The sequence below is a fragment of the Accipiter gentilis genome, chromosome 3 (assembly GCF_929443795.1).
Source record: "Accipiter gentilis chromosome 3, bAccGen1.1, whole genome shotgun sequence".
Taxonomy (NCBI): domain Eukaryota; kingdom Metazoa; phylum Chordata; class Aves; order Accipitriformes; family Accipitridae; genus Astur; species Astur gentilis.
In genome coordinates, this window is record NC_064882.1 from 38,215,552 (window position 1) to 38,234,118 (window position 18,567).

General features: G+C 35.1%; 1 protein-coding gene across 3 annotated transcripts in view; it reads right to left on the reverse strand.

Annotated features, from left to right (window-relative positions):
* Positions 1 to 1,278: 1,278 nt before the first annotated feature.
* RGS12 (regulator of G protein signaling 12) overlaps positions 1,279 to 18,567 on the reverse strand; it is an 89,951-nt gene continuing 72,662 nt past the window's right edge. For 2 of the 3 annotated variants that reach the window (XM_049797909.1, XM_049797910.1), the window contains exons 15-18: positions 16,982 to 17,058; positions 16,305 to 16,458; positions 13,062 to 13,679; positions 1,279 to 1,724 (exon numbers count right to left, since the gene is read on the reverse strand). In XM_049797909.1, the coding sequence (XP_049653866.1) occupies positions 1,360 to 1,724; positions 13,062 to 13,679; positions 16,305 to 16,458; positions 16,982 to 17,058 (1,214 nt within the window). In that variant the 3' untranslated portion in view covers positions 1,279 to 1,359. Of the gene's footprint in view, positions 1,725 to 13,061; positions 13,680 to 13,822; positions 15,192 to 16,304; positions 16,459 to 16,981; positions 17,059 to 18,567 lie in introns of those variants that run through there. The other variant, XM_049797911.1, reaches the window with a different exon arrangement.

Consider the following 18,567-nt stretch of genomic DNA (forward strand, 5'->3'; position numbering starts at 1 on the left):
GGGTGTTGTGTCCATTTATATCACTGGAGTGTTTGATGTATAATGCTTGAGCTTTAGGAATCTTACTTTACTGTTATAAAATCCTCCGTACCTCTTTCTCATCTTAGAGATTTGAGTTTAAGAAACTGAGTGACTGACTCCAGCATTCCTGGCTATTCAGAAAATTCATGATTTTTGGCATGCTTTAGGAGCAAAGAAAGAGAAGTTATTCAATAACTACTCTGATGCTTTAGACTTACTCCCTGTGCGGATCTACAGTCTAAGAGCTATGCAACATGACTTTTTAAGTCTCACAATAATTTCAAAGCAGTGAACCACCAGGAGGTCTCAATATTGTTTCACATTGATGAGCAGAGGTCCAACGCTCTCATTTCTTCGTGTACTCTTTTGCATGTCCAGACTCATAACCTCTTCTGAAGAAATGGGAAAGGAGGAAAAGGAGCGGGTGGCAAAAGCAACATGTTCAATAGTCTTAAGTATCTTTTCCTTCTCAAAACTCCACTTAAGGCTAGAAGATTTACTGAAACTAGAATTAACAACAAGAAGAATGAGGGGCACTTAACCACCTATCGAAAGAGCAGTAACAAAATCCGCCTTTCCCCAAAGCTAAAAGACACCAAGAGCAGTGATGAGGAGGGACCCAGACGACCCTCCCACCACTAAGTAATTAGTATATACGTTACTGGTATGGAAACATCACCTGTGTTGGCTATGAGAGCAGCTAGTATTCCCAGCACAGGAAATTCACAGGGTATTTTTGCTTCTTACTGCTTGTATAACAACAGTCTTATTGCATATATCCATCCAGGCAACGCATTAGACAAGACTGAATTCCATCTGAACCTCTTCCTAAATGTCATGAGACAGATAGGAAGATATTAAGAAAATAATCTTAATCTTTTTACACCAGTAACTGATTCTACTTCTACTTCAAAAGTCTACCGACACACAGGGAATCCTGCAGACAAGGAAAAAAAAAACATCAGAAGATTAAAGTGAAATTATCTTAAATAAAAAGTTTGGATGGGGGAATTTAAAGTGAGTTGGTCTCTAATAAAGACAAGAAGGGTAGGGGTGGAAATCATAATTTTAATTACACTGTGCAATGGAATCATCCCAGGGAAAATGATATAGAAATGGTAAGAGAACAAAAACAAATAGCTCAATACTTTTGTTGAAATACTATTTTTTCATTCTATGGGTTCTAACTCATATCAGAAAAGATGGTCTGGCAGGCTCGCTGAAGGCAACTGGGTACGGAAAACAGCTTATAACCAGCAGAAACATGTCTCTAAGGCATATCTCCATTGCTGCTGATGCCAAGCAAAAATACCAGAACTCTTAATTAAAAACAGAGATTTAAACAAAAGTAGCTTTATACTGATTCTCAGTGCCCTTATTCTTCTCACTCTTGACAGTAATCAGAGATGGAAGGTCTGATGTCCTATAAACTCCAGTCCTCATCCTCCCTTGGCAAGATCTCAGTTCAGAGATGTAACCTTCAAAGCTGAGGTTCCCTTCAGAATCGTCACAGGAGCGAGTGCCAGCATCTTCCAGTTTGACTCCGTCCACATCAATTATCCTCTTCACAGGGAGCTCCGTTCCGGGGTTCTCTCTCGCATCGGGAGGATTAAAGTTTCTGCTGGTCTTCGCTTTGCGAGAGGTCTGCTCACAAGAGTTTCCTGAAGTCCCTTGTGAATCCTTTTTCTTCCTGTGGTTTGCACCTAACAGAAGAATTAAAAACAAAAACCACAAAACAGGAGAGTTATGTACCTTCTGGTTTTAGCGGTTTTCAATGCTGCAACCTCCTCTGAGGTCCTAACAGTAGATTGCCAGCTGGGTTACTCCTCCACTCCATCAAGGAGACTTATTAATGCATCAAGTAGGTAACTAAACAGTAGATCTCAAAGATAAGTGCAAAATGCTAATCTGTCTTAATTTAGCATTTTTTTAGAGTTTTTAAAAAGACTCCATTAAAAATAGCTACTTAGTATAAATCTGTACACCTCTAGAACAAAAACTCTTACACCAGCAAACCCAAAGGTGAAGGAAGAGAGTATAGGGCTTCCACTGGGGAAGAACAGAAGATGTTCCTTGACTTGAACTGGCCTCCAGTACTGGATCCCTGCTGAGATATTACTTTTACTTGGCTACGATTTTGGGCCACAGTTTACAGGCCAAGAAGAAAAGACAGAATCTGCTGAAGGGCTTTAAACTTTCGAGAAACACCCGAGTTATGTGTGATTTTTTTAATCTTTAAGTTTCTTTTTGGTACAGCACTTCTAAAGCCACAATTGTTAGGATTTGGGCCTATTCTCTAGAACTACTCATACAAAGTCGTCACTATCCCAAGTTAACCCTCGATTAAAAACTTGACCTCCCCAAAAAGCTAGTTTTGCATTAGGTGTGACACTGCAAACTGCTAGGCGCTTGTTAAAGTAAATGCAGATGAAGCTGGTTTGCCTGTTTCAACAGGCAACAAGAAGGGAAGGAAGAAGGATGAGTTGATTTCATGATTTGCACCATGGTTATCAACATGATTTCTGTAGCTGAGGTGTCCCCACCATAATGATATAAAAAGGGGCAAAATTTTCAGAGAGAGAGAACTCCTTTTATTATACCAACTGATATCCAAGCAAAACCAGAGAAACTTTCAAGGCACAAAGGCAGACCCGAGTAAGGGCTTCCGTTTCATAATTGATTTCTTTTTTCCATGTATACCAGCTGGCTTTTTCAAAGATACCATCTTATCCAACATGCCTCACCTAAAACATTTTTAAACATTTGCCACAGTACACACCAAGTGTCTGACTAGCATATTTAGCCACACAAATCCCATGAGATTTGTGTGGTTAAATCCCATAGCTGGCTTTGAAATCTTTTATTTGTGTTTGTTCTACAAAGTGATGTGTACAGTTTTTTGCAAGAAAAATAAATTTCAGTATAATCATCGCAGTCAAGAACTTTTTGATATGGAGAAGGGGAAAAATGCAAATGAAAAAGACAAAAAAGCTATTTCATACTGTTTCAATCAAATCACTCCAGGGTCTTCTCAAGGGTTAAAACTTCCTATTTAATGAAAATAAGTTAAAATTCTAAGTCGTGCAATATCATTTTAGTACTTTAGCTAAAGTGCAGCCCCACATTAATAATGTGGATATTCCACATCAGTAATGCTTGCCTTTTTTCACATCCAGAGGAATTAGATCAACCTCCAAACAAATCAGCTGAGCAATAGCAGAGAGAAGGCAGAAAGCTTTCTCAGCCCTGCTAGCCCAGCATGACTGCAGCCTACTAAATTACAGCTAACATTTAATGGGGCTATATTATGCTTCGTGTTTACATCTTCCTACTGCAGCCGAACACTGACTTAATTTTAACTGCTGTTTGCATGGTTGTAGTGTAAAATGCTATTGCTCTGTTCTAAAATGTTTATCTTAATATGGATGTCCTGAATTGTACTCTTGATGCTTTTAATCTACTATTTTATGCCCTTTGAGGAAGATCTCCGATTCTCCTTTCAAGTTGGTTTAAAAGAGATACTAATTTCTAAAAAGCCATACTAATTAATAGTTTGCATTGACCGAGCATGAGTCATCCAGTCGTCCTACTATTGAGAATGCATCCTTCTACTAAATGTAATGTAAAGAAACAGCTTTGATGTTGGTGTAAGGTCTAATAGCTCTGTTGACTTGAATTAAGCTGAAAGACTTTCCACAGTCAAAAGATACACCCTGCATTAAACAGGGTACAACAGGTGAAAGAGCTGGAAACTCCTACTGAGAAATGCTATGGAAGGTGTAAGTATTCCTCTATTTATTTGGTTGCTAATTCTTTCTACAGCTAAATATAAGAAATGCCATTAAGTCTTGGAGTTTCGGTGTCACTGAGTCACCATGTGAAGCAACTGGGCTTTCAAGTTGTCTAATAGGAACAAAGCAAAAATAAGGTCAATGTTAGCTCTCGGGCTTCACAAGACATAAGCCCATCTGAAGAGGAATAAATCTGTATCATGGGCAGTTTTTTCCATTAATGCCCTTTTCAGGAGCAATCCCTCTGAAGCATCTAATAAATTACTACTAGAGGCAGGACAGTAACGCAGAAAGTCTTACCTAAAATACTGGTTCTAAAGAATATGGGATTACTGAGAGATTATTACTAAGGAAGATGATTTCTCTTTCCCTGGCAGGGTAGAAAATATCCTGGCTCATCTACCCCAAACAGGAAGATGATTTCAAGAGTAGCACTACACTGAAAAAATATTTTAATATGTGCTTTTTTTCTCATTTTTAAAACAAAGCATTTATGAAGCAAGGCTATTTAGCATAAAAAAATAGGAGAGATTCCCAAAAGCAACTTGTGTACAAACATATCCTGCAAGTTTTAAAATAGACTCAAGATTTGCATGTACTCAGTGGAGCTTTAACAATGAGGCTTAAGTGATGCCTACAACACTTCTGCACTGGTCTCCTTCCCATATTCTCGAGTAACAAATATCTGAGCAAACTTAGCCATGCAGGGCACCATCTAAGGTGCAGAGGGCTTTCACAGATAAAATTTCTCTTCACATGTTCTCGCACTGAAGTGATGAAAACTTCCATGGATATCTCTGTGGACTGCTTCGCCTTGCATAAAGCATGTCAGGAACGATATTACATTTTCCCGAATCTAATCTGCCAACTGTCCTACCTAACTTCAGAAGCAAAAGGAAGCCAGTGCTTAGAGCAGTAGTTGCAGAGATTAATTTCCAAACAGACTGGAATAGCATAATCATGCCTATTGGTAATCTTCTCCTCCCCTGCTAAGTATTCCATGCAGCTCTAAGGGAATTTTCTTGTGCATCAGATCCTGTTAATATGTTCCAGCTGGTTTAAAGATGGGATGATGCATGTTGTCTTCTGTCTTTAGACTGGAGATCTGCTATTTTACAGACTTGCAGCTCAATGACTGCTTACAAGGCTAAGTGTACCCGGCTGCATTTCTCAAAAGGTCAGGCACTGTTCTGGCTGATCTCCTGACTTCCTTTACCAATATTTTTCTTTTTCTGATATTTTGATTTTGTGTATTATTCTCAAACTCTCTGAATTTAACATTATGATTATGGATGGAAAAGTTTCTTCACAGAGGAAGACAAAGCGAATTTTTCTTCTTCTGTATAAAATATACCTCCAACTCCAAGTAAGATCTAAGCAAGATAACAGGGGACATAGTCTTTCAAGTAGTTTAGGACCAAAGGAGCATTTGGCCAAATTCCAGGCAAAGACGAGGTCGCAAAAAACCTGGAAATTTCGGGAACAGCATTAACTGTTAAATGTAGATGGTAAGATCAAACAACCATAACTCTCATGCAGATGCTTGGGATTTAAAGGTCCACCCCCAACATCTTGCAATGATACTGTTTCTATACCATAATTATTAGATCCATTTATTTTCAATGTGCCAAATTTTAGTTATGATTCACTTCTTAAAGCATAATTTAGATCTGATCTGAAATTCAGCACCTATAGTTTTAAGTTATCAATACTCGATATAGTTCCATTCACACCATATTTATCCTTTTTTTTTTTTATAAAAGCAAGTAGATGTTTATTAACTTTCACTGTAAGAGAAGAGCTCTGTATTTGAAAGTCAATACTTTGTGGATTTCACATAAGGCAGAATGTTAAATTCTATTCTAGAATTTTCCCAGCTCCACTTCCATGTAGACAGACACCTCTTCCATGTAGATTCAGCGTTTCACTTAGCATTCTACCTTTGCTAAAATCCTACTGTTCTTGTCAAAACCACTTTCTATTTAGATGGCTCTACTGAAAGATAACAAGAATACTCTGCTGACTTCTATACTGTTGATTCCAGGCATTCAGCTTCTGACGTCAGAGAGGATCGGATATTCAGTTAAAAAGAATTGAGCTCCAGTTTAATGATTTTGTGCTGACTTACAGCAGATAAGAATCTGTTTGAAGTGTTTCATAATACTTATAACTCTTGTGAAAATAAATCACCAAAGTTTTCAGGAACAATTCCTGGAATTGGTTATTTACTGGCAAATACCACCCCCCAAATGTAATCAGTCATTTTTAGACTCCAAATTAATAACACTCTGGTGTGTTCTTTAATGCAGGAGATTGGGCAGATACTGTTCTCATCTCTGATTCCATACACCAGCCTGTCCGAGGGTAGTAACAACCTGCTTGAGAGAGCATTTTTTTACATGAGACTTAAAAAAGGAGTTTTGCTATGGTCACTTCTGCAGTGGGTGTTCACTCTGATGTCCTGGAAGTACTTTGGTACAAATAACTCTTTTCCTTAAGATACATGTAATTAGACAGTTTCACTCTGGGAAAGATACTTCTCCCTTCCTGTCCTAAACTGTTGGGAAACGGTACTTCAAAATTTAGCCCTCTCAGATGTGGATTCTTTTAAGTGGTGGATAAATGACTTCCACACTGGCTGACGTTAGTACTGCAAGCCTTTTTTTTTTTTAAAGTTTATAAAGTGAATTATGCTTCCAGAGGGAAAAGGATACTTTACATATAAGATTTAGAAATCTGCAGGTTAAATTTCCTTTAACAGTTTCCTTCCTTTTACCTCTTAACTGATACAACACTGAGGAGAAAAAGGGTTTAATAAAAGATTCCTACCTCCAGTTTATGCTAAATCTTTTCAAAGGAAATTTGACTTTATATGCTGTATTTCACTTGCCTGATGAAACACCAACTGCAGCATATGCTCAGTGCCTTGAAATCAGGCTCAGTAACAATGAAGGCATCAAGCTAGGAAATGGATTATTCTGCAAAGCAGCAATACTCTGCATTACCAGTCTATTTACTTTTGTCCTGGGAATTTCTGGAATACATTTGCCACGTTAAGTTTAGAAAGACAGGGCAGATGATAGAAATTCTTTCATTACGCTCATCTCAAAAGCATTCGCAAGAAGAACAAAGCACAGAACATTATTCAGAAAGACAACTTCTGAATATTAGCTAAAAGAGGGAGCTGGTACGACCACTACTGCTCACCAATGGCATATATAATCAAAAAAGGAAACACTGCAAACTGTTTGCTGAGGGCAGTAACCTCTTACATACACGGCTACAACAGCTGCTGAAGGGAACCGCACACAACGTCATTTAAAAGCCAGGAACAATCCGAGAATAAATAAAATGAAAAGTTCTGAATTTGGATCCAGACTGACATGCATGCCCTCAATAACAATAATAATTTGCTTAAACTTTCTGATTCCCCACTACTAAAATTGGAATAATTTTTTAATACCTTCCAAGCAGTAGACGTGACAAAACATCTCCGCAACAGTCTACAAGTATTCAGCCCTCGGTTTGATCTTTATTGTTAACATTCTTTTTGCTTTTCCGTCAGCAGTCAGTAACAGCAGGTTTAATTATTGCAGAGAGAAATATGTTGAGAAATAGTGGATTGAAGTACTTGAATCACTTTTAATTTAATCTACCAGTCATTATGTTATTTTCCAGTTCAGAAATTCTAAAAAGCGGTTTAGCAGAGCTACCAGTTACATTTCAAGTAATAATTCAACTAAGTCCATTTCATCATCCAAATGTAAGTCAGTCATGTGTTTGTTTGCATAGATCTGGTTTTAGCCTGTGTGCGTTTGGTTGAAAAAGCAGTTGTAATTGTTCTAACATTTTATCTATTCACTGATAAAATTAGTAATTCTTTCTAAAATGTGTGTCTTGCTGTTTGATTGAAATAAGCTTACATTTCAAATAATCATCCTGCAAGGCTGTCCTTGCTTCCCGCTTGTCCACTCTTAACATAACCCTCCCTCTCCTTTGTTTATTATTGATCTCAGTCATGTACTCCATGTAATTCTCCCATTTAATCATGCTCTGATTAAAAGAGGATTAACAGATTCTGGCCTTAGTATTACTGGATCCCCACAAGTACTTCTTTATATTGATCCAGAATCCAATTATCTTCTACAAATTTACTCAGAATGAGTAAGGATGCAATTAACTGCAGTACAACAGCCATTGTTAAAAACAATTATTTACATTATTTTTACATCTTTTAAGTCATAACCCCTTCCTTTTCTTAAAGTTTTATTTCATTTATGTCTTCATTTATGTGGTTATCTTGATTTACATAGGAAACACTGCTGGATTGTCTCTAAAATATGCCACAGGAATTAAGGGATTATATAAAACATTAATTATGTAAAATATTATAGAATTTATTACAAAAATAAAGGTGGGGGTTTTAAAATTTTTTATGATATACACATGATCATTTTTAATCTCCTTAACTATCACAAAGTTTATTGCACTTGGAATTCATTCCCCTTATAACAGAAAAGTTTAGCAGCCACAAAGTGAAAGTCACAGAAATAGCACTGATAATATCTGATCTCTATTCCTTGGTTGTACTGTACTGCATCCTCTCTGTGAATAATAAAAAAAGCGCAGTTGGGAATTTTTTTTTTGTCTTTGGAAACAATAGCCAGCCCCAGGCTTTAAGAGTCCACCCTGCATTTTATTTCTGCATAATTTATCTTTCAAAGCAAAAACATCCTAGCACTAACTATCCTATTTCTGAAAGAATTCTTTCCAATATGAAAGGGAGCAAATTTATTTTGAGGATACGACTGCCCATCTATTTCAGATAAAAAGTGTTGTCTTCAGAAGAAGTTAAGTAACTGTTTATATAGTCTAAATTCACCCTTGATCTTCCATAGCCATATTATTAAAGTATAATTCCAGAGAGTTCACAATGCTTTTATTTTCCTTAGCTGGTTCTCTACCTTAACAAATGACATTATATACCTATTAAAAGGGAGTTCTGAATAAACTCTTTATTTGACTGAGTTACTGGATCCAGTCTATACGTCTACTTAAAAAAAAATAGCATCTTACTTAGTAGGCAATAAATCCATTGACTGTAATTGCAATTTCACTTTAAGAATATTTCTCATCCTAAATGCAAAAAAAAAAAAAAAATAAAAAAAGAGGGAATTTTTTTAATAACAGAAGGAAGAACACTTTGATGGAATCAAATCTACAGTCTGTGCACCTTCAGTCTGGATTGCTGCAAATTGTCCTATCTGAGGATGAAATGATACTCCCTGAAAGAGCCAATTTCTACTAAGACTAAATGCCTGCCTACATTGTAGCAGAGGCAACAATCACAATGAACAACTTCATGGGCCCCACTGGAATATCGATGAATAAATAATGTAGTGCAAGGCCTCTGGCTTGATATTCACAGCTCTTGAGGGGACTAAAGGTTTGAAAGACTGCCTCTCCCCATGACAGCTATTTTTCACTTGGGTAATGAACGTGCCTAACCCCTGGGAAAAACTGGACAACATTCAAAGTACCTAGACTATACCATGCAATTAAAAAAAACCCAAAAACCAAAAACCAACAAACCAAACCAAAGAGATTAAATCAGTATTTTAACACTTTCAAAAATGAATGCATCCCTTCAAGTCAATTACACCACACAATAATTATTTCTTCCACAGATGGGTACTACCACCATTATATGCAGAGACACGAAGTAAGTGCATTTCAGAATTAGTCTTCAGATTCCAGAAACCCCTGATTTTTAAAGTGGGAAATTTGCCAGAACTAGCAGGCTTATTCAAAAATAGAGACACTTTCTCTTGATGAGTAACGCAACTAGAATCAGTAATGATTCCTGGGTTGCAAACTGATTTGATATTTACTTCACAGCTAAATATTACTACAGTATAAACGCATTTCACTTATTTAAGAAAGTTAAGATCTGTGTTCGTTCTCAAAAGCTCTGAGTGATGCAAACCTCATTCTGCCATTTTTCATTATTCATATTTTGCTTTTCCAGATCTTCAAATGAAAAAAACCTCAAGAGTTAACCCGTTACACGGATGGATATTGGCCTGGCTTTGCTGCATCAGTCCGCGGTTAACAAATTGCTCCCTGCAGAACATGACAAATGACTTCATCCCCCCCCAGCCCTTTTCCCAGCATGTATAAACCCAATGTATAAAAGCCCAATGCGTAGTGTAAGCATACATGTCATTTGACTTTATACCAACTTGAAACCAAAATTATAGACCACTTTAAATTGTGTAGTCATTATTTTTCTTTTTATCCCAACATTTTAATTCAATAAACCAATCAGAAATGCATTTTCTATTGATAGGTGATTATGAACAGAGAACCATTAAAGCACTTAAAAAAGCAACCATTATTAATGATTTAGTCCTTTGAAATACCGATTCTTGACTGCAGATAGTTTCCAGCAGTCTTTATTATAATTACTGTACATCACTGAATAGTCTTTCCATGCAAACTCCATGAAATCATGAAAATAGAAAAGTTTTGTTTCAGCCCACACTTTTTTCCATAAAATCACCGTTCTTTTGTAGAATACAGTTCCCATAAAATAGCACTGCACCGTAAGAGGAGTGTGGAATAGAGTTAGTGTATGCAATAAGGTTGTAGCAAAAAAAGAAGGTATTTTACATTTTTCTTTTAGATTTTTGTTATTCCTCAAAAAAAAAAAAAAAAAAAAAAAAACCCAACCAAAAAACCCCAATAAAATCTGGTTTGTCACAAAGCTAAGAGAAACTAAGATTTTAGTTTTGCAAAATTATTTTGTTTGATTACTTAAAGGTCTCTCATAGGTGACTATGACAGAAAAATAAACCACAACCACCAGTAAAAGTAGAGTAGACCAGCTGGAATACATGACAATTAAAATATGTTTAAAAAGAAATAAAATCAATATCTAGGATATTAGTTATTTGTTGTGAAAAAGTCTGAATAATTTTAAAAGGGGAACTGTTACTGGACTTTCAACTGGTTCATTTTCTTTCACGGAGGCCCACGACTACATGGGAACACAGTGACTTTTGGAAAAAACTACCTTTTCAGCCCCCAGAACACAATGAGACCTAGGTAACAGTACAACAAGCCTCTCCGCAGTTTGTTTTGTTTGGTTTTTTTATAGGCTTCACAGTACTGTTATGTAGGACCCATCTCTAAGAATGAAAAGGGTAGTGCGGTCTCCAGCACCCATCCAACCCCTTCATTTCTTACCCAAGACTACCAAATAAAGAGATTGTTATATTGGTTACTCCACATCAAATGAACTGAGATCACCAGCTTATTTCTTAAAGACCAGGGAAGAATTGCTTTAGTTTAAAATAAGAAAGAAAGTAATGAATATAAAGTTTAGCCCAAGAACCCAAAGATAGAAGAGACTCTCCTTTCAGGAGTTCCTGTTATGACTCATTTAAATGAAATGTCCTGTCTTATCTGCCTTCTGGTGCACATGTCAATGCTATGGATTTCACATGTGACCCATTAGCATCTCAAGACAGCATTTGCCCTTTGATATCTAGATTATTAACAAATACAACATTTGTCAACTTTGTCTCATGGTAATTGCTAGTTCTTCTCTATTAATCCGTTATTAGAAGATAATTTCGATCAGCATTCTTAATCCAGGACTGAAAGAACTGTTTTTAAATAATGAAGAAAATCAAAGCTTAAAACCGGTTTGCGTAACTAGGTCTAGAATTTATTACTCCTGAGAGAACAAAGATACAAAATACATGTGAAAACTACACAAAGATTTCTACAAAGTAAAAAGTAGAAAGTGGGAAAAGGGAAAGCTACAGTTCAGTGGTTACACAGAAATGTATGGCATGCATTAAAATATTGTAAATTCATGAAGTTTTTTTTTAAGTGCAAATGGTTTTTTTTTAACAGCTCTCACTGAAAAATATGCAAATTGATACCTATGTTGTACACTTGTCATATTATCAGAAAGACATCAACACAAATCTATGCATATACACATCAATACGTCTGAAGTACATTTTGTGGGTTTGTTATTCGTAGGCACTGGTTACAAGTCTGTTCAATACTCAGTTTCAGAAATTAAGTGGTAGCACTTATAGAACATTTCTCAAATACTACTAATAAAGGAATTTGTTTTTAAAATACCAAGAGGATGAAATAATCTGCATTGCCATAAGCATCCAACAACCAAAGAAGTATTTACAGATCATCAACCATACAGATAAAGAACAGTATCAAATACTCTGTGTAAAAAGATAAATAATTAAAATGTATATTCCCACATCACAAATAAATGTGATCTTACAAATTATGGCACCATATGTTTGTGAAACATCAAAAATAAATGTAGCACATAGATACCTCTTCTTATATTTTACATTAAAATGTACAGTACAATGACTGTAAAACGTCAATGTCACAACACCCATCATCTTCAAATTCTTGTTTCTGGTAATAGCAATTATTATTAGAGTCCGTGTTTATAAAGAAATTCCATACTCTCAGCCTTGGGCTAATATTGCTCTGTGATATTGCTAGACCATGAAACTTGCATCCTAAAAAAATTACATATTTTCTGTAAAGTTATCTAATAGAAAGAACTATTTCACATGAGAATATTCTGGGAGAAAGTGTGGTATATGCAATCTATTTCCCTGTGTAGCAAAGTATGGGTTAAAAAAAAACCTGTAACATTTCTATTTTTAGTCACAAATATCTAATTTATTAGAGAAATATTTTTTAAATTAAGGTTTATCCATTTCAAATTTTAATCATAAACAGTACTGCAATTTTCAACGCATAATTAGGGTTCCTGCCAAAGCACTTAAACTTCCAAACCCTAATCATGTATCTCATGATGGCAAATGGATCAGAAAATCTGGAACACAACAGTGCTATGGAGCTCAAAATACTGATACCCTGTTTTGTACTCTTAGGGTAAAGAATGAGATAATTATAGCATATGGACGTATTTTAAAGGTTTGTTTGCATGTGTCCATTTTTGGCCACATGCCAAATCCAAACAGAAGTACATTGTTAAAGGCAACCAGAAATATTACAGTTAGCACAGACTAAGGCAATGAATTTTTTTTTTTTATTTTTTTATTTTTTTGTAAAAAAATTAAGGTGCAGAGAGAATTTTCTTTTTGTTTTAATGGGTGCCAAATACTGCTTAACAGTGCCAAGGAAAGGTAGTTTTACATAAAAGGAAAGACTATTAAAATCTAGAAATACCTGAATTGGATCTTTGATATCCAGATTTTTCCTGATTACCTGCAAAAGGAGTTGGGGGTGGATAGTTGGCTTCTGTGAGTTTACTGATGTTTGATGGTGGTGTTGGTGGTGGCGGTGGTAGCAAAGTGCTGTTAGGACTACTAATATCTCCTTCAGCCACAAGAGTCAAGTCTGCCACATTCTCATCATCTACCATCTGTATTCCTTCAGCCTGTAATTCTCTTGACTGCCTTTTCCATACTGTTGCATTGTTTTCCTGTGCATGCGGAATTGGAGACAATGGAGTATTAAAAGGAACACTGAAAGTCTTCTGACTGTGAAGTGCTGTCAAAGCAGATTTATGTTTATTTTCTGAGTAACCCATTTTCTTAACTGAATTTTCATTAAAGTTTTGTATGGACTCCTGTTTTCCACTTGGTGATGTACATCCATCCTTGCCATCATTTTTTGAAACTCGCTTGTTGAGGCCTTTAGGGCCTACGGGAGTAGATGACGATGGTTCTGGTCCAGCAGGTGGTAAACGAAGAAAGTCAGGAAGAATAAGGTCTTCTTTCCTTAGCAGTCCACGTTGGTCATCTGCTCTGTTACTTTGAGCTTTGGATATGAGTTCAAAAAATTCTATTGGGGAAAAACCCAAAATTGACAAGTTTTTGTCAGAAAGTGCAATGCCATTAAAACGTAAATTTTCAGCACATTTATTTTCCATGAAGATCTTCAATTCTTTCAATGCTGCCTTGAAATAAGATCCCATGTTAATTAGGAACTTTTTCAATTGCAGCAATGTTCACTAGCATCACTATAATTAAGACCATCAGGGTTGCTATTGTAAGAGTTTTGCAGTTTAGAACAGCTGCAATTCACTGAGCCTTGAACACATCTTCTATTTTATGCAGTTAATAGATCTATACACACACACAGGATTTTTTAATTCTTTATACAAAACAAGGCTCTGGTCTCACTGACAATGGGTGCACATTTTTATATTCTGGATGGTTTTTACCCATCTTAACTCAAAAATAGCCATGCCATTTGAAAGTTCAAAGATTCAAAATGTTGCAAACTTCCTTGTTATATTGAATTTCTCTCAGTTTAATAATATTTGTTCACAGTTTAAATTCATTTAATGGTGTAGTTTTAATCCAGGATGTTATCATCACAGGGCATGATCAGATGAGGATTTAGGTAACCCCATTTTACTTTGCGCCGCGATGAATCAGTAGCATAGTCAATAACTGTCAAAGGAGCCATTACTAAAAAGGATGGGGCAGCTTTTTTATAGAGTTTTTAACACAATTAGAAGCGATTTTCTGATCATGTCCTTAATGATGTCCAATGGTTTAATACGTTTCTATATATAAATAATACTCATAGTAAATCACCACTGTTCTAGAAAGTCTCAAAACTTGGCAACAAGAAACTTATCAATCATAAGCCAAGAATTATACCACTCCTCAAAAAAGAAGCATCACAACAATAAACAAACTCTTTGGTACAAAAACATATAAATATAAAAATATGTCATTCTTAATATAGGGTCTCTGCATGTCCTAATTTTTCCAAGAAGAGAGCACTAAAACTACGCAATATTAAAGATGCTTAAAAAGGCCATCTCCAACAGGTGAATTAAAATCAATAGTTTCAACCCAGCTTAAAAATACTGTTTGAAGCAAAAGCCATTACAAAATAAAGCACAGAACGATAGTATCGGTTTTAACTTAGCATAATATGAAGTCATACACTTGCACTTGTATGACTCTATTCCTAATCCTCTATTCATATTTAGCAGGCTTTGAAATGTATTTGTAAAAATGACTTTTTAACATGCTTTGTCAAATGCCAGAAAATCTGAACCTAGCCAAGATGGAAGCTTCAAAATGCTTCTTATTGCCAAAGTTTTGCAAAATGGCGGTATGCATATTAAAACATGCAACATTTCTAATATATGTCATACAAAAATGTTCCTTTCTGAAATTTCAAACTTCATAGAACAGTTTTTTTTTTTCATTAAAAAACAGTCTACAACATTTGGTACGTATATTCCGAACTTGGACAAATTTCACAAAATTCAAAATAAAATGTGAAAGCCTCGAATTCTGAAGTTTTCAAATTATGTTAATGTTTTACTCAGCCCTAGGAAGAAAAATGAAAATATTAAAATATGGAAAACAAGTTAACAAAATAGTAAGCAACAGAAAATAATTTAAAATGCACTAATATTTTGTAATAACTCTTATATCAACAAACATCTATTTTGAGATAAAAGTTTTAGCCACAGCACTTTTTTCAATTCCAGCCAGTGGACAGTTATTCACAGATGAACATTCATTTGCTGTATAACTGTGCATAACCAGGTTTTGGATATGCATATTAGGTAACATTAGCAGTAAATTTTAATCTGTGGGTAAAATATGTCCTCCATTTTTTTTTCTACGTGGGAAAATAGGGAGGAATGTGTAGGGCTGACAAGACAGGTAATTGCTTCAGTTAATGCCCTAGGGCAGAGGGTGGTATGTCAAGATTTCTACTGCTACATCATTTTTATTCCTCTTTCTCCCATGGATGTCTTTCTATAAGAAAGCAAATTCTCTTATGAGTTTGTTTCCAATGATATCACCAGAACTATTAAGAGATAATTGAAGGTAAAAATAGGACTCTCAATATACAAGATTACCAATACCTCTTTGCTTATTTCTACTTCTAACCACCTTTTCAGAGCAGTTACTGAATGTAAACTAAGCTTTTACTCTTGCCCATCACAGCTCCTCCAGAGTCATCAAATTGTACTGCCCTGAGCGTTATAGAGTTTAGCAGACAATTTTCAAAAATTTTTACCTGAGTAAGTTAAGGTCTACACCATTGTTCAGAATGCTTTTCAGTAAGTAGAAGACTCTTACGTAAAAGTGAACAGAAAGGCAAGCTTCTATATGGTTTGCAAAGGGTATCAAATGGGATATTCAACTGCAATTGAGTAACTAATTCCTTTTTAACTTAACGGAATTAGGTAGCTTTCACTTTTGAAAATCCCACTAGGCACCTACATCTATCTTTAGGTATTCTTAAAATTTTACCTTCAGCTTCAAAAACTTTACAATTCAATCACAGTATCAAACAAAAATATAAGGGTCATGACTATGATTTTCACAATGCAGTATTAAACACGCGGTACCTTTTCCTACACAGATACAAAATTCTCATTTTTCTAAGACTACTTATGTTAATACGTAAACTGTAAAGTTCACATACCCTCTGCTTCATCCAAATTTATTTTCTGACATTTTTTTTTCCCAATCTTTGCAATAGAGTCTTCTCTCTTTGACAGCCGGACTTCCCTAGCATTTTTTCCATTTTCGCCTTTCATTTTGATAGAATTAGACTTTCCTAGAGTTCTTCCCTCTCCCTGCATTAGAAGGAAAGTTAAGGTACTACTTACATTTAGGCTATATCATTGCGTACATAACATGGTCTAAGTGAATAAAAAAGTTATTTTGAAAACACATTTCTCTAACACCACCACAACAAATGTTTTAGTTTAATCTTGATTACTGCAAAGAACATTTGCCATAGTAGTTCCCAAAATTGTATAAACAAATATAATATTATTTACTGTGAAGAATTCACATTATAGAAAGAGCCTTTGAACTTCAGAGTAGTTCAATCATTTTCAAATACAGATAAGCCAATGAGACAAGAAACAACAAATACAACACAGTGAAAGAGCTATTTGATTCATCATGAAGACAAAGTTCTCACAAATAAATACTGTTCACAGTGGAAGAATATCAGATGAATTATAGCTATACTCAATCTAGTTACACAATTTGGCTGATTCAAAATCATGGGTAAATGCAGCTTTTAGTATAGAATTCCAGAAGGAAACAAAAAAATTATCTAAGGGACAAAAATCATTGCAGAAGACTTACAGTAGATACTTGATTTCTTGAAGTAGTTACAGTTGCACTCTGTTTTACTGATGCACCTTTCTGTTTATCTGTAAACACTAAACATAAACATACCTTCTATAACCACAAAATTATAAGTTCCCAAAGAAGTAATATTTAAGTGACAATGATGCACAAAATAGACTTTTTGTTTTAAAATTTTTTGAAGAAAATTTCTCAGAAAATAAAGTGAGCACAATTGATATCCCTGACACTTTTCAGTCAAAACCTACCAGAATCTCCCTTGCATCTTCAAATTTTTCTAATACTGGCAATACTCTTAAAGATGCTGAATTTTCATTTAAGTTCTCCTAAATTTTCAGTTGATTTAGATCAAATAGCTTCTAAAAATCTCAGCTAATAATTCAGTTTGTAATTCTCAAATTTAGAATTTAACCAAGAAAAACAAAATTCCGCAGAAAAGACCACTGAAAAGTCACGTTGCATCTTTTCCAACCTGTTTTGTGCATCAATTGTTTTCTAGACACTGTCACATCCTCCTTGTCTACTTCTAAGTAACTAAATGGCTCCTTCAAATTACATCTACCTACAACAAATATACTAACCGAAGACTGAGCTGCAAACACAGAATCATGGCCCTTTTTCATTGGCATATTGCCACAGAATCAGACAATTGCTAGAATGATCCTCTATCATTTAGGCTCTTACAGCAGCTGGCAGCACATAGGATTACAGTTTTACTTGTAATCCCTAAACTAATTATCTGTGAGGGTATTTAGATTGATATCTTTTTTCAAACTGACAATTGGTTCTGTTTCCTAGAAAAATGACAAATCCGATTCTCCTCAATAAATACCTCCATCTTTATTTTCGTAGTTATTTCTCAAAGAGGATCTCTGCTCTAAGTCAATTTAATTTAACCACATCTAATTTCATTTTTAAAACTAAGTGTTCTATACCTATAAAAAGGTCTCTTAATGAAACCAAACCTTTACTCTCAAGGCTGCTTACATTAATCTAGCATGTTAATTGTGCCAAAAGATTGTCAGCTGTTCAGTTGATCAACTACTATTTTTCAAATTATTTTGTCCAGGGAAATCACAAATTATATTCTTTTTAGTATTATCTCCAGAAATCATCACTTAAAACTGGAGATGTAGGCTCTCCTACTTTCTCATGTTAAAGAAGGGGTCTATCATAGCAGCATATATAGCTGGTCCACAAACTGCATCTGTTTTACTTATACAGAACATTTCTTATGAATTAATTGCCAAATTCACAGAAGTTATTTGGCATTTTATTCTCATTATTATTACTAGGCACTATGTCCCTAAATGTGTGTGTATCTATGGCTGAGTGCAAGTAAAATGTTTAAGTATTACTAGTGCAAAAATTTCTTACAGCAACAGTAAAGTTGCTATCAACAAATGAATTTAATTTTCAGTCTTTAGAAACTGCACTCCTTTTTAGTTAAAAATAATATATGCTACACGTGACATATCTAAATTTAATCACATTTACCTCACCTTCACCTCAACAGAAGAAACTCACTGAAGTCAGTGTTTATGAAACTGACTTGACATCATAAATGCAAGCTTTTATGCCAA